The sequence below is a fragment of the Aptenodytes patagonicus genome, chromosome 4 (assembly GCF_965638725.1).
Source record: "Aptenodytes patagonicus chromosome 4, bAptPat1.pri.cur, whole genome shotgun sequence".
Classification (NCBI taxonomy): domain Eukaryota; kingdom Metazoa; phylum Chordata; class Aves; order Sphenisciformes; family Spheniscidae; genus Aptenodytes; species Aptenodytes patagonicus.
Genome location: NC_134952.1, coordinates 55,148,302 through 55,164,482, shown reverse-complemented (window position 1 = coordinate 55,164,482; position 16,181 = coordinate 55,148,302). Strand labels below are relative to the sequence as shown.

The 16,181-nt window shown below is 43.9% G+C and overlaps 1 protein-coding gene across 2 annotated transcripts in view; it reads left to right on the top strand.

Annotated features, from left to right (window-relative positions):
• The window catches only part of UNC5C (unc-5 netrin receptor C), a 272,875-nt gene that overhangs the window by 230,886 nt on the left and 25,808 nt on the right, over nt 1-16,181 (top strand). The window contains exons 8-11 of one of the 2 annotated variants that reach the window (XM_076336781.1): nt 5,019-5,075; nt 6,553-6,744; nt 8,019-8,363; nt 11,232-11,319. In XM_076336781.1, coding sequence (XP_076192896.1) covers nt 5,019-5,075; nt 6,553-6,744; nt 8,019-8,363; nt 11,232-11,319 — 682 coding nt within the window. The remainder of the gene's footprint in view (nt 1-5,018; nt 5,076-6,552; nt 6,745-8,018; nt 8,364-11,231; nt 11,320-16,181) is intronic. The other variant, XM_076336783.1, reaches the window with a different exon arrangement.

Here is a 16,181-nt window from a genome sequence, read left to right as displayed (position 1 = left end):
ATGCGTTAACCCAAGCCTCCCACTGATTCTCCAGGTATGACATAGGGTGAGGTACCTGTAAAATGAGGGAAATAAGTATCCGCTTTTGGTAAGCCTCTGAGAGCCTCGAACAGAAGGGACTACGCAAGTGTAAAGTATGATTATTACTGTTTTACTCATCCAACACTAAGTTACACAACAAAACATCAAAAGCCCCTTTGAAAATGTACATTTCCCAACAAGCTGTAGGAAGAAGTTTAAATTACTTTTCTCAAAGCAAGTAGCTCACTGTGAAACCAGCTGCTCCAAGTGTGAGTCAGCAGCCTCAGCAGCCTTCCTAGAGTCAAATCCACCAGCACCTTTCTAAATTCACCCTCATTAAAAATTTTGATGATCCTGGTAGAAGACCCTCAGGTACTTGCCAAGCAGCGCTGTTGATACAAGGAGGAAAAAAAAAAACACAAGAAAAAGATCTCTTTTCACTGCAGTTACTTTGAAGAGAGGAGGGAAGTCATTCTTCATTATTTCAGTTACTATTCCCAGCAGGTTTGCATCATTATCTGATGAAAATGTCCTCTCTCATTGTTTGAAGGCGTAGTCAGAGGGACCAATGTGAACGCCAACTTTCTAAAGCAATACCTGTGCTCTTGTGCTGGGAGCATGGCAATAACTCTACCTCCTGCCCAGCCACCACCACCAGCGCATGGCTGCAAGCCTTCCCCTTACTGCTGCCACTGCAATGCCGGCTCCCTTTTGGAAGAGCACTTTCATGACAAAGGAGTGTTTAAAAGTAGTTTTATTCTAAAAAGTCCTGCCCACATGGCAGAAGGCATCTGTAGTTGCCATGTTTGCGTGATGTCCAACAAATGTGCTTAATTTGCAAATGCAAATGGAGCTGGCGTTTGGCCAGCTGGGGTTGCCAGCTGGGCTGGGATGCTGAAAGTCAACCCAAGGTAAGGTCTCTGCTAGCTTCAGCCAGGGGAGCCTGCCCACATACTGTGAGCAAACAGGGTTGTATGATCACCACAGCCTAGCTTGTGTAGTGCCATCAGCTCGACAAGGACTTTACATCCAGGACGAGTGGCCACCTATCCATCTACAGCCAGGTTGGTCAGCTATGACTCTTGTCCCTCAGCAAAAAATTGGCACGCCCATGACTCAAATGCATGGCATCTCACTCAGCAGCCCTTAACCCTTCCACTTCCGCCATGCCTTCCTTGTATGTAAAAAACACATGTTTTTCAGGCTGAAAATGTGTCCTCGCAGACACTTGTGCAAGCCAGGCTATGTTTGCACAGAAACAGTTGGCTGGAGTTGGGTGCTTGGTTCAGCTTGCAGCACGCACAGAATAAAATCAAGCACACTTTACTAAGCATGTTGGTTTGTGAGGCTAATGGAAGCAGCAAGCAGTATCCTCGCCTCATCCTCCTATTTTAATAGATATGCCTTTGAATACATACACAAAACATTTCTGCTGAAGAAATTGGTGTCACTCTTATGTAGCTGCAAGGATGCTCTCCGTAGTTATCAGTAAGAGAATCTATGCAAACTTGTAAGATGCAAATAAGTATTTGTGACAAACAGCGTCTATGAAGAGGTTGCAATGAGGTAGATTTCTTTTAGAGTATTTGAGGACCACGCTTGTTTACTTTGCTGAAAAGACCTGAATTTGGATTTCCATTTTCTCGGGAGGAGAGAACGCTTTCAATAATATCACAGCTAATCCAGTCCCTTGTGCCCGTTGAGTGACAGTTGCTAGATCACTTCACATGTGGCAGGAATGACACACAACCTTGAATGCAAAACTTGCCAGCTGAAATGCAACGTAAGGAGAGAGGAATAGCCTCTCTGGCTCTGCGTGGGTGAGCTCGAGCTCCGTGGGTGATGCAGAGCCAGGGGACGCGTGCTGCCCCATGCCAGCTCCGCCGAGAACATGCCGGAGCACATGAAGTGCAGAGAGACATCCTCAGCTTTCCCAATGGATTTGAGTATGAGGCAAAAAGGTGTTCAGAGATGCAGTCAGCTTAAATTCCACCTTGTCCTTGTGCCTTGTATTTCCTGCTGGCTGCCTCTTGGTCTCCAGAGACATGTTGCCCAAGGAAATATTGGGCATAAGGCTATAGCTGAAATTGAGGTTGACTGAATATGGGCCTCAGCGTTCATCTGGGGAGTAAGTGGGGTGTAACTAGGGTACTGTAAATTAATGCCCAGACTTGCTGAGCACTCACTCAAGCCCTCAGAAGTTGCTCGCCTGACTTTTTATGACCAATACCTGGAGTACACTAGTAGAAGTAGGAAACAGTTATTACGAAAGATTGAGTACGTGTGTTGAGAGTACACATAGGTGAACTTACGACAAAGTACCAAATAAATTAATGTAAGAACATAATATTTCTAAAAGCAATTATAAGGCTGGAATCATTGCTGTGAAATAAAGTCTTAAATAGATATTACAGGCAATATAGTCTATCCCATGATGTCTCAGAAAAAAAACATCATCATCAAAAAGCAGCTCTTCTTGCTTTGGTGTGGTGGGTTGACCTTGGCTGGATGCCAGGTGCCCACCAAAGCCACTCTATCACTCCCCTCCTCAGCTGGACAGGGGAGAGAAAATATAACAAAAAGCTCATGGGTCAAGATAAGGACAGGGAGATCATTCACCAATTACCGTCACGGGCAAAACAGACTCGACTTGGGGAAAATTAATTTATTTTATTACAATCAAATCAGAGGAGGGTAATGAGAAATAAAACCAAATCTTAAAACACCTTCCCCCCACCCCTCCCTTCTTCCCGGGCTTAACTTTACTTCTGAATTCTCTACCTCCTCCCTACCAGCGGTGCAGGGGGATGGGGAATGGGGTTTGTGGTCAGTTCATCACACATTGTCTCTGCCGCTCCTTCTTCCTCAAGGGGAGGATTCCTCACACTCTTCTTCTGCTCCAGCATGGGGTCCCTCCCATGGGAGACAGTCTTCCATGAACTTCTCCAATGTGAGTCCTTCCCACGGGCTGCAGTTCTTCACAAACTGCTCCAGCATGGGTGCTTTCCACAGGATGCAGTCCTTTAGGAACAGACTGCTCCAGCGTGGGTCCCCCACAGGGTCACAAGTCCTGCCAGCAAACCTGCTCCAGCGTGGGCTCCTCTCTCCATGGGTCACAGGTCCTGCCAGGAGCCTGCTCCAGCGCAGGCTTCCCACAGGGTCACAGCCTCCTTCAGGCATCCACCTGCTCTGGTGTTGGGTCCTCCACGGGCTGCAGGTGGATATCTGCTCCACCATGGACCTCCATGGGCTGCAGGGGCACAGCCTGCCTCACCATGGTCTTTACCACGGGCTGCAGGGGAATCTCTGCTCCAGTGCCTGGACCACCTCCTCCCCCTCCTTCTTCACTGACTTTGGTGTCTGCAGAGTTGTTTCTTTCACATATTCTCACTCCTCTCTCTGGCTGCAGTTGCTGTTGCACAGTTGTTTTGTTTTGGGTTTTTTCCCCCCTTTTTAAATATGTTATTGCAGAGGTGCTACCACCATCACTGATCGGCTCGGCCTTGGCCAGCGGTGGGTCTTTCTTGGAGCCGGCTGACATTGGCTCTGTCGGACATAGAGGAAGCTTCTAGTAGCTTCTCACAGAAGCCACCCCTGTAGCCCCCCCGCTACCAAAACCTTGCCTTGCAAACCCAATACATCTGGTATTTCAGCTAAGGTAGCATTTACGTGATAGTTAATGTCTGGAAATTTCGGGAGGAGGTATGTCTATACCTGCAATTGGGATAGACTATATCTTCATTAGCAAGCAGCGCAGCCAAGCAGGAAGAGCTATGTAGAGCACAACAGATGCCGAGCACCTAAACTCAGCATTTCTGGGAGCTGGGGATTATTACTCTGGTCTGCCTGTAATGTGGTCCTGTGCATTAGGCACGCGCCAGGAGTGCATTTTTCCAGTTTCATTTCACCTGCAGGGAGTCCCCGGCTGTGCGAGCTCCTCGCAGTGCGATCCAAGGAGAGGGGGTGAAATTCCCTTCAAAAGCACTGAAGGGAAGGTGATGGAGGAGAGGTACCTGCTGTCTTACACCAACTCTAATCCCGTCCCTGACAGAGACTCCCCCGCATACTTTGGATTTGTCATTTACCTTTCCGGCAGGATGGGACTTGGAGCATTTCACTCGTTTCCCATATGGATGGAAAGCAGCTGGGAGGTGCTTAGCGAGTTCATAGGGCTCGTGCGAACTAAGCAGCTCCAGCGTGCCATGCTGTAGGAGCTGCAGAAAGGAAAGACAAAGGAAACAATCTCTCTTATTTATCAGTTCCGAAATACAGCTGTAAATTGTGTTATGATTTTGTCGATATACGGTGCTTGCAAAGATTTCAAATAAATAATGTTATGACCCCAGGGGCCTTATTGATTTTGTAATAATTTCAAAGAGAAGCCACTCAGTTCCCCGTTTGCTGACAAATTCTTTGCTCCCTGAGGAATTCCTATTGAACATGTATTAAAGACAGGATAAAATAATTCCAGGGAAATAGAGAGAGAGGGCTTTGTGCGTGGACTCTGCTCAGCAAATGGGTATTTAACCTCTGACCAGTGACGACAGGTCTCCTTTAGCTCTATTAGATCAACAGCAAGCTACTATAATTAAATAAAAAAACTGTTAGAGCCTCACCGAACATGTCCTGGGAATTAAAGCATATGGCAGGGATAGGGAAAAAAGACTTTCCATATGCTAATGACCCTTGATGTCTGAAATAAATTAGATCCATTAGAGTTTATGCTCAATAAAAGAAAGACTTTAAGCACTCCAAAGTTAGTGACTCGAGACCGATTTTGGCTTAGAAATTCAATCTGCCTGCTTATTAATTCTTAGTAAGACTCTGGAGGAGACAGGGGATGCAAAATCATAATTCTGTGCTGTATCAGAATTTTAAAGTGCCATCAGTTTCTTTTCCTTCTTTTTTTTAATTAAACCATTTTTTATGCTTCCCTTTTTGTTCTCCTCATTAATTTGATTTTGTTCCCATTTTTGTTTAATTTCTTTCTTTTTAAGGTTTCATTTATCCTATTTCAACTGAACAGAGAACCCAGAATGAATATGGATTTTCTTGTAAGTTTAATGTTTGATTTTATGTTCCTGGATGCTAATTTGATGCTGTTCCTTGGGTCAAGCTTTACTGTTACGCCAGCTCTGTGTGACTATGCAAAGAGGGACCTATCTGGCAGAGTAAGTGGCATGCTGCTTGCTTGACAGCAGTCGCAGTGTTTCTCTGTCAGCGGGTTGACACAGAATGATAATGGCCCTTATGCACGAGGAAAATGGGAGAAGATGCTGCCTCAGCGACAGAAACTGGAGAGAATGAACCCCCTTCTCATTAAAATTTCCTTAGCAAATGGAAGAAATGTGCTGGAGAGGTAACTTTTCTTTGAGCTGGAACTCAGAGATCTGCTTCCTGAACCGCTGAGGAAAAAAATATGATGTTTCGAGGCTGGTACACTGAAGGTCTGATAGCTAGGAGCTTACAGAGATTGATCAGTCCCTTTCAACATCTGCTAGCTCTCACCTCTGCCCTGGAGGGCAGCCTGGCTTAAATGGCTAGAAGGCAGGGAGCAAAAAAGTAAAATAAAAATTATTTCACATGTTTCAAACTAACAAAAATGGGCTACTAAAAAAGTCTTATTTGTTTTTGCACTTTCTTTTTTCATTACACTCTCTCTAAAACTGGGATTCTTCACTGTATAGAAGCACATCAAATTTTGGTCATATATTCAGACCTTTCAGAAAAAAATGTCTAGTGGATAATGATGCTAGAGATTAGCCTGGAATTAGTGCCGAAGATACGGTATAAGCAGCTAGTAGAAATATCATAGCCATTTTCTCACAAGACAGCTCTAATAAATCTGGGTTCCTTTTTGTAAATTACCACATTATTTCTTGTGCTTGCTTTGGCTTTTATCCAAATACAGATGTGTTAATGCCAGTGATGAGAATTCAGTGTTTGATTCTCTGCTTTACTAGATTAATTTTTTTTAAAGGGAAATGGATGGAAGGGAAAAATGGCTTGACAAATTATAGTTCAAAAAAAAGCAAACTCAAAGATACATCCTGATATTCCAGGTATTCCATAGGAAATTGACTTTTTGGGGTTTTTGACTTCTTTTTTAATTAAAAAATAAGGCTTCTGAAGTTTAAAAACCCACAAGATTTTTTTTGTTATCAGATGAACCACTAAATACCAATATTATGACACTATGTCACTATGACATACTATTTTATTTCATAGGGTGAATTTGCTTCATGAGACTAAGTCTATAACGTGTGTTATGCTTAGTAGTTCACAGCCTGGGTACTAGCTGGATGAACGAGTAGATGGGGAAAGAGTCAGAACACAAGTTAGAGAGAAATCAAAGATCATTTTCCGTCAAAAGGGCATAGACCTGTTATATAGCTTTGGAAATGGATTTTAAATTAACCTATAAAAAAGGTAGTAAATATCTGCAGGAAACGAGAATAGTAAGAATGTGTTTTCTTGAAAGTCCCTGTGAGGAACACATTTCTTCAAGGTTCCTGGCGTCTCTCCCTCTAGCTGCTCCTGACTCAGATGACGTTGCTCTCTACGTTGGGATCGTCATAGCCGTGATCGTGTGCCTGGCTATTTCCGTGGTTGTGGCCCTGTTTGTCTATCGCAAGAACCACCGTGACTTTGAGTCAGATATTATCGACTCCTCGGCACTAAATGGGGGATTTCAGCCTGTTAACATCAAGGCTGCAAGGCAAGGTTAGTTGTCATTTCACTCCATGTTGACCAATTTGGGGAGATGCTATAAGGTTGTGGTCTCTTGGGCTGCATGAATGATATTCGCTGGATGCTTGTTGGCACTTCATAAAAGGGAGAAAGATTATATCCATTTGTTTCTGATGGTCAAGTGCTCAAAACCCACGTTGGCATTTTTCAGATGTGCTCAAGAGCATAAAGCAGAGGAATTTAACTTCTGAAGAGAGAGTGTGAATGTGAGAGTGAAACACAGAGACATTTAGGGAAATACAGGTCCAGCTCAAATTTAAATCAAAGGCAAAGCTCTGACAGAAACAACGGAGGCAGGATTCATCACAGGAGTGATATTACAGTACAGTAATTCTATCACATCTTCCTACCCTTTGTTTCACTAATAGCCTTTTTTACTGTGCCCCGTCTCCACAGGCATAAATAGTAGTTTAAGAAGTACTGTACTTTCAATAAACAATGTAGAAGATGTAGTTGCGGTAGAACATCATTTAATAATGAGCATTTTTATCACTGGTGCATAACAGCTTGATTATTTCCACACTTCATTGGCCAGAAAAAAACACTCTAAAGTTAGTGCTGGCTTTTTCAAGACCCATATTAGGGCTGTAGAATTCCTCTTTTTTCCCGATATGTGTGCAAAAAGAATAAATCAAAGTAAGAGTTAAGATGACAAGAGAGTTGTCATGTGGGAAGATTAGCAGAAGTGTCATTTTCTTTGCTGGGGATACTTTTAAAACAAATCTCCAAAGAGTGTGATGCAGGTACTAATCCCCCACTGCGGGGAGTCATGGGCACGATGACGTCATAGGTTTGTTCTGGCCTTTATTTCAGGAATGCTATCGTTAGGCCAATTAGAAAAATGGGTTAATGATTCTCACTTAGCATTTAGGGAGGGGGTATTAGTTAATAAAACTAGATCTACTGAGTATGGAAAACATCTTGCCCTGAAGCTAAGCATGTCATACTGGAAATCTGAGTGCAGCCTGGAAAAATAATCCCAGTGAAAAATCCTTAGAGCAGAAACGTGCTGTAATTTTGTATGACAATTAGATTCCATAGCGGCTGGGGCAATACGAGCCCTGGGAGTTTGCTGGAGAAATGCATGGAAAAGGAGACCAAGGTCAGTCTGCAAGGACTTTGCGTATCTTAACCTTTGGTATGAAAAGCAAAATGCAAAATGTAGAATGCAAACCCAAATCGTTACCCAGAAGAAAGTCATCAGAATAGAGAAGTAATACGGTTCTTCCTTCTCATCTCCAATGCAGACCTCCTGGCGGTACCACCAGACCTCACTTCTGCTGCAGCCATGTACAGGGGTCCTGTTTACGCCTTGCATGATGTCTCTGATAAAATCCCAATGACCAATTCTCCAATCCTGGATCCGCTGCCCAATCTGAAAATCAAGGTTTATAACACTTCTGGCGCAGTCACTCCCCAGGATGACCTCTCTGACTTCTCCTCCAAGCTGTCCCCGCAGATCACACAGTCTCTGCTGGAGAATGAGACCCTGAACATGAAAAACCAGAGCCTTGCTCGGCAAACAGACCCGTCGTGCACTGCATTTGGGACCTTCAACTCTTTAGGAGGTCACCTAGTAATTCCCAATTCAGGTAAGTGCTAGCCGTGTTGGCTTTAAGGCTCAGTTGTTTTGTGTTTTTAAGTGGACTTAACTTGCTTTTATGCAGGAAAAAGCAGGGTCACTCCAGAGACTCTGCCTTTTCTTTGTTCAGAACAAACAGATGGTTTTTACCCTCCATTTAGGTCTACCAAAGTATTTCAAGTATTCTTTTCCCAAAGTCCTGGCCACCTTTTTAACAGAATATTGCAGGGCTCTTAGCCACTTTCTGAGACATGCGAGGCTTCAGAGCTTCCCTGTGTGAAGTGAGATTCAACATCCTTGACCTTTTCCTTTCATGCAGCTCTGGAAAAGGGACTCCAAACCAGAAAGTCTCAATCTTGTCATCACACATAAAAAGGACAAATTAATTAAAAAACAAATTGGTTGTTCCACTTCCAATTCATTGCAGACTGTGTGGTATTGAAGCAGGACAGCAGAATACTAATTTTTGGAAGGCTTTTTTTCCTGCACACATTACACACCCAAGGAAAATAAGGCCCAAGAGTGTCTTTTCTATATTTCTCTCCTTGTTATACATATTGTCGACTTGTTTTACAACTAGGAAAGACAGGGACTGAGCAGCGAGTGCTTTTTGATGTAATTGCAAAGTGCTGCTCAGTCTTTCTCATACGGTATGAAGCCAGGCTGCCGGGCTTCCTTCAAGCCACCCAGGCACCAGGAGGCAGTTTCAGAGCATCCAGAGAGCTCCTGGGCAGCCTTGGGAGAGCTCGGTTTCCACAGCCAGATATTTTAGGAGGGCCATACTGCTGTTTGGTTCCTAAATGAAGTGTTGACATTCAAAGGAAGTTCAGCACCTAGATGTTCCCATGGGTTTGGCGTGCTAATGAAGAGCAACATTAACATCTGAAGTGGGGTTGAATCAAATGCATAAAACACTGGATGTGGGGAATATGCAGGCTATACAGTGGTCATGAGTCCCCCTGCCCGGTTTCTCTGGAGCTCTGAGTCCAGGCAGGACCACAATACATGTGAGACCACAACTTGCTGATGAGATAGCTCAAGGTCTCACAGCTTTTCTGCCTTCCTCCCTTACATCTGGTGGTCAGTTCTTGGCCATTTACAGCACGGTGCCCTGACTGAGGAGATAGTGCCTACCCTTGCCTCTTGCTCCTTTGCTACATCTTTTCTTGTTTGTTGATGTTATGGAGAAAGCAAAATGCCTAGGTGGCCCGGGACCTAGGTGGTTTGGTCCTTCCGGGACGCAGCCCCAAACTGCCCAGGAAGCAGCCAAAAGTGGTCGGTGAGCAGCAGCCCTCCTCTCCGAGCTACCGTGGAACAGGGGGCAAAAACAGCTATTAAATTTAAGAGCCTGAGTGAAAGCTGAACTACTTAAAGAAATCTGGTGCTCACTGCTGAGCAATGTTGAAAATTCATACTATACAATCCTGGATTTCACATTTCTCTAAGTAGCAGCTGAAGGTAGATATTAATACTCAGGTTTCTTATGCCATGGTGGTGCACGTTGTCAGCGATGTCTATTAGTCACATTTAATTCACATATATTAATACCAATTTGTAAAGAAAAAAAAATGGTTATTTATTGCTGTAATGCCTTCAAAATGATTAAAATATGTTTTGTAAAATGTATCAATCTTTCTACTGCTACCATGTATGCCTCCGTGCTGCTTCTAGATGTATGTATATCCTCCTAGTGATATGATCAAAGCCCTTCATTTACGCTACGCCTGCCCTGTTACAGCTGAGAACATGCACAAGTGAGGTTGTAACAGGCCTGTAAATAAACAAGTGTCAGAAGGCATTCATGCAAAATGCTCTCCTAGCTAATCCCTCCCCTTCAAAGCCAGGTATGGGACTGAGCCCCTGTACACCAACACATGGGAGGGCACCAGCGTAACCAAACCATGTATGCTGAAGAGGAGACGGAGCTGTACAAAGTTTCTATAAAGCCTCTCTTGTGCATTTGTATATATGTAAATAATCTGCCTGTAGGTTTGTTTTCAGCTATGTAGTAATAACTGTATTAAGATCCTTGCTGCTGATTCCCAGCTAATCCACATCTGCGAAGGCAGCTGGCTGAGACATGTCCAGCAGAGTGAAATAACTGGTTCATGTGCCATGTTTGTCGTGTAACGACAGGACCCTCTGTTTTCTGGGGACTCGCTACATTTCTGAAATGGCTGTAATGTAAGAACAGTGTTTTGTAATCAAGTGTGCAGCTAATCAGCACTGAAAAGGGCACAGAGCATATTTGCCCACATTTTTTTCAAGGCTGGATACCCGGATTTTGAGCCACTCTACAGGACTAGACACATTCAAAATACCAAGAAGCCCAGTTTTGTCTCCCCGGTAGTCTAATTAGAAGCTGAGTGCATTGAAAGACAGGATGCCAGTTGCAGAAGCCATCTTTCAGAAAACAACTAGTTCTTGTTGCTTCCTGGGACAGTGCTGCACTGCCTTTCTTTCCTGATTTTAATTAAGTAAGAATTGCCTAGGGAGAGATGTCCCGTTACAGCTGTTGGAAGTTTTAGTCAGAGTTGTTTGTTTTTCCATCATTTTACGAGGTAAGCAGCAGCGTAACCGTCTGTCTGCTCTTTAAATAAGATAAAATGGAAGGGAAGAAAATCCTCTTCTCCACTCCCCTATTTCAGTGCCGATGCACAAGAGGAATAAGAACAGACCAGCTGACCACCGGAGGTGCCAGGATTGCAGTAAATACTTTTTCTGCCGAGTTGCTGAGGTCATTTAGAATCTGCTGGCGAGGTTGGGAGAAAATCTGGCATCACAGGCTTCGTCTTCTGCCTCTCCTGTCACTGCTCTTCACAGGCCCACTTGCCTTTTTTTTCTCCATTTTATCTTTTGTGTCTCTTCTGTTCTGCAGGAGTAAGCTTGCTGATCCCAGCAGGGGCCGTTCCACAAGGGAGAGTCTATGAAATGTATGTGACAGTTCACAGGAAGGAGAACATGAGGTAAAAAGACTGCCTTTATTTGCTTGTGCATTAACGGAGGGGCAAAATGTAGTAACTAAAGACCTGTGGTAATATGCTTATGCAAAGTCAACTGCATTGAAGCTATTTGCTGACTTGGAGCTAAATGTGAGCAAAGCCAAAGATAAACTTTGCCACAAAACCAGCTCAGACTTTTGCTTTTCTAACCAAGAGTTGCGTTCTGCAGCAAGCCCTCAAGCTGGGGGGGATGCTGAATCATAGCCAGAAGTGAGGAAAATGTGCCAGTGTGAGTTTGGTGCGGCGGCGAAGGTGTGAGGTAATCTCTTAATAAAGACCTGTGCTGCAAAGGAGAAGGGAGCGGAGGAGCAGGGTGACAAATCAGCTAAGCAGAGGGACAGGTGCCGGAGCACCTGGCTTGGAAAATCTCCTCTCCTATTATTACGAAGGTGAATTTTTATCTTACCCTTCATGGGCTCGGCTAGTCCATGCGGTGAAGAGGATGGAGCCAAAGCTTTTGGTGTCCTTCACCCCTCCTTGCTACGAGGTAGAAGTAAGCAAGTAGTTGTCCTGCTTAGCCCCAGGCACAGCACGCCGAGGGCCACCCAGAGCCAATGTTGGGATGACTCCTGTTGTTCTCACCTGTTATCTGCATGCGTGGCCAATTCATACTCTAGATCTTAATGTCTACTGAGTGATCGGGCAGCCTTGGCATCAAAAAAGTTTCTGAAAACAGCAAGATACCATTTGAAGCAGTTTAGGAAGACCTAATGAAGAGAAAGGCGAGATCTTAGTCTGCAGAATGGACTCATGTGCACAAAGGCTGCATGGCAAATGTGAATCTAAGCAATCATTACATGGTACTTTGCCTCTTTCCCCTCCTCATAGCTAGATACATTTTTTGGCTCAGCCCCTTAATGGCTTTTATTATGTGCTAAGCCACAGCTGTTTATACACTGCGTGATATTGAACACTATTCTTTAGCTTGGTAGTCTTTCACCCATGCTAAAATAATCTGCTTAAAGAAAAAATAAGTAAACCCTCCACCCACCCTTTTGCATACATTATTCATCGCCTGCTCTTTGAAAGCAGCTAATTGCAGCTACAGAAAAAGTGTCTCTGTTCATATCTAGTATTGATTGTATTCCTATTACTTTTGGCTGTGTTTTAAAGACACTTATAAACAGCATTGAAAAAGGACTCTTTCCTGCAGAAGGTAAAAAAAAAATAAAATCAGGGGGCATCCCCTGTTATTCAGCTTGCCTCCAAATCTTCCTTTTTAAAATATCTAATTCTTCCAAAAACATTTTATTTCATTCCTAGGAGGAGCTATATGTGCAATTATTTTCTTTCCAGCCAGTTATGGAGGGAATCCCTGCCTCCTTATTCATGCAGCTGTGGACAACCAATGTCACATGCTAGTCTGATTTATTTTCTTCAAGGGTCATAAAGCTTTCTCTGCATGTTTTGTGATAGCTGTTACTCAGCAGGTCACGCAGGGGGTAGAAGGATAGGTTAACCTGTATTGGGAAAAGCATGCTTGGAGCTGTGCTCTGCCAAACTAAGCAAGTGTGCTGAAGTATGCCTGTAGAAGTGAACGGAAAGGTGTGAATCCTCACTAATCCTCACTTGCAATGATGACCTTGAGAAGTGATTTCTTTCCCTAGGAGAGGAGAGTAGAAAGCGGGCTGCCTTGGCCATCGGGGCAGCAGGGCTCATCCCATCATGGTGGTATTTGCCTCCTGGGCACACAGACCCCAGCTGCTTGTTTGATTTATGGCAGCATGCCAGGCTCTTCATGCTCATGGAAACCAACCACTTCTAGGACATTTGAAATGGAGCTCATTGGGTGTTGTCTAGATCACTCAGAACACAATAGTCACCGAACAGGGCTTAAACACTGCAGAACTGTAACGTCTTCCCCCATTACCTGCTCCCTTTCCCAGGTGCCCAGGAGCAGAAGGGGGTGGGTGGCACCCAGCACCCAGCTGTAATGGTCTCCTGCTGCACGACTGTGTTACCAGACACTTTGCTTTCTGTAGCAGAGCTGCAGCTTGGTCAAAGCCTCTTTTTCTGACTGTATGGGCCACAGATGTTGCTTCATATACTTGGAGTCATACGGGTACTACAAGTTAGTGTGCAGCGTAATTATCTTTTAAATCCGCTGCTGCACTCTTACAGCACTCCAGCAGAGAGTGATAGTCCACAGTAAGGACTAGCTGCAGACATTCACTTTTGTGGCCAAGCAGTAACTGGAGTGTGTTCAATAAACCCTGTGAGACCCTATTTTCATGTGCACTGTGTAAATGTGTATGGATTGAAAAGTCCTGTCATGTGTTTATGTAGTTTGGAAGGGGACATAGAGGAAACTATAAAATGGGTGTTACAATCAGAAATGAAGGCAGGCTCTTTTTCTTGATATACAACCGCCATTGAGGTGAGAATGTGGTCCCTGTAGCGCTACCCTAAATGGAATCAGTGCAGCCACAGAAAGGCGTACCATCACAGCTCACATATCTCCAGCAGCTTAAAATTTAGCTCACACTTTGTTTGTAGAAATATTAAACAACTTCTGAACAGTCAAGCTGAAACAGGAAATCTGTTATCCCTCAGACTCCTGTGAATTCCCCTTTTCTTTTCCTTCGTTTTCCTCATACATTTCCCCAGTTAGTCTCTGAAACCTGTAGTACAGACATTTGAGAGACTTCATAACCCAACATAATAAGTGTTGCCTTGCAGATTGGTTAGGAGAGCTTTCCGAGACACTCTATTTATTCCATTTCATATCCATCAAAGCATGTGATGGCAGGAGGGTCACCCTAAAAGCATTATCTTTCTGCGGTGAATTGGGGTTCTGATGGCTTGCAATAAACACTACTTGGAGGCAGTTGTTTTCTCCAAGTGTGTTAGCGTGCTTGTGGCTCAGTGGGTTTTCTCTTTTTCTAGACTGATACAGTCTGGTTTTCCTGTTCCTGCACTGCAAGCTCATCCTCATTCTGCCTGTCATTCAGGGCAGGATGGATGGCAAGCAGCTACTGGGCTCTGATCCCTGGCTGGCGTGAGAGATTCATGTTGACCTCGTGGAAAGGTCCATGTGCTTTGTGAAGTAGCTACAGTGGGGAAAAGGATATCTATGTTTGTGCACATACGTGTATGTGTTTGTATATAGATATATATAACTGAAAAAATGACAAGCCTATGAGAATATCTGCAGGTTTTTGTCTTGAAGCTCATTGGCTTTTTCAATGGTGATCAGATGCTCTCTCCCTTAGTCTGGGGAAGTATCACTGACTTTGAGATTTGCAAGGAGGGGTGCCTTCCTGAGCTGTGGTTTCAGCTATAAAATAAACACGTTGTTGTGACCAGTACCTGGCAAGAGCCTGTTCCCGTGAGCATCTGTGAGAGCCTAGGTCTTACACAATTTAGGATTAAATAGCATGAGTGTAAACCTCCAACCTTCAGGATTTTCTTGACTGCCTCAGGTTAAAAAACAAATTTAGCTGTGAGCTAAATTAGCGGAGCTGTGTGCTTCCTTTGGAAACATCTGGCACTGGTCAGTGCTAGACGGGGTCTGGGCCTTGATGGACCACTGGTTTGATCTTGTGTGGCAGTTCCCGTGTTCCCGCATGAACCCCTGCCGAGCTTGCACAGCTTTAGGTGGAGCTACTCTTGCATACTCTAATCAGAGGCAAGAGCTGCACTAAATATGGCACAGTGAAGGACACTCCTGTATAAGCCATCACACGGGAGATGGTGCAAATGAGAGTGGATCTCGCCGTGCCCATGAAATGTGACAACCCTGAAGAACAGAGCAAGCGTCCTGAAGATCTTCATGGAAGACACACACAAATTGCGCAACTTCCAAATTAGCTACCTTGAAAGAGAGAATAGTCGGGTGAGCCTTGTCAGGATTTGGATGAGTGGCTTCACAGTGTATGTATAGACTTCATATTAAAGTCACGCAGCTGATCGATGAGTTTGATCCAAGGAGCAATGTTGCCTTTTTCACCAGTAAACTCTAAGCTTAGTGATGTGAAATAAAAGAAATGGAAGTCTTCCACATTTTGTTTCTCCACCTTCCTTCTGTATCTCAGTTGCATAAACAAAATTACTTTGCAACTCCAGAAGACAATTTCATGAAGTGCCAGTCGTTATAATGGAAAAAGTCAAAATAAAAAAGACCAGAGCATGAACAAAAGGGGAAGAAAACTTTTCAGATCATTTTCTTTCTAAAGATAGACTAGCAGAAGAACCAGGGTCAGTCAAGAATATTAAGTTTGAAACTTAAGAAGGAACGCATATTAAAAATAAAGCCCCAGCAATGAAAGGAGAAATAAAATGTCTTCCCTCTGACTTTTGGCTAAGCTGTGTAGAAGGGTTGCCATCTGTTGCTATGAGTTAGCCATTCCTCTTTTCCTGCTCCATCCTGTGCTTCCTGAGCTGCTGTGATTGCCTGCAACATCTACGCACGGTGCCAGGGAGCACAATGTAGGCCCACTGAGGAGCAGAGATTTCTCTAGTTGTGCTCACATCTGCTGTCTGACAGCTACCTTAATGAATATGGTCTGGCTTATTACAGGGAGACGGTTTTGAATGAGTAATCCCATTAAAAACACAAATTTGATTGTGAAGGGACCAGATATAATGAATAAAAGTTTGTTTGCTTTTAAATAAAAGGTGACTGTTCTTGATAAGCGGTGCGGGATGGGACGAGATCTAAAAATATCTGAAGACCTTTCAGTTACTGTTAGTGCCTTTTAATAGTAATGCTAAACAGGGGATTGAATTTTAGTCTCAGTCAGATCTCTGTAAAACAAAAACATCTCTTTCGCCTGCAGTGAAGTGACTTTAGAGTCATACTAGCACAGCTGAATGCCCAGTCCCAT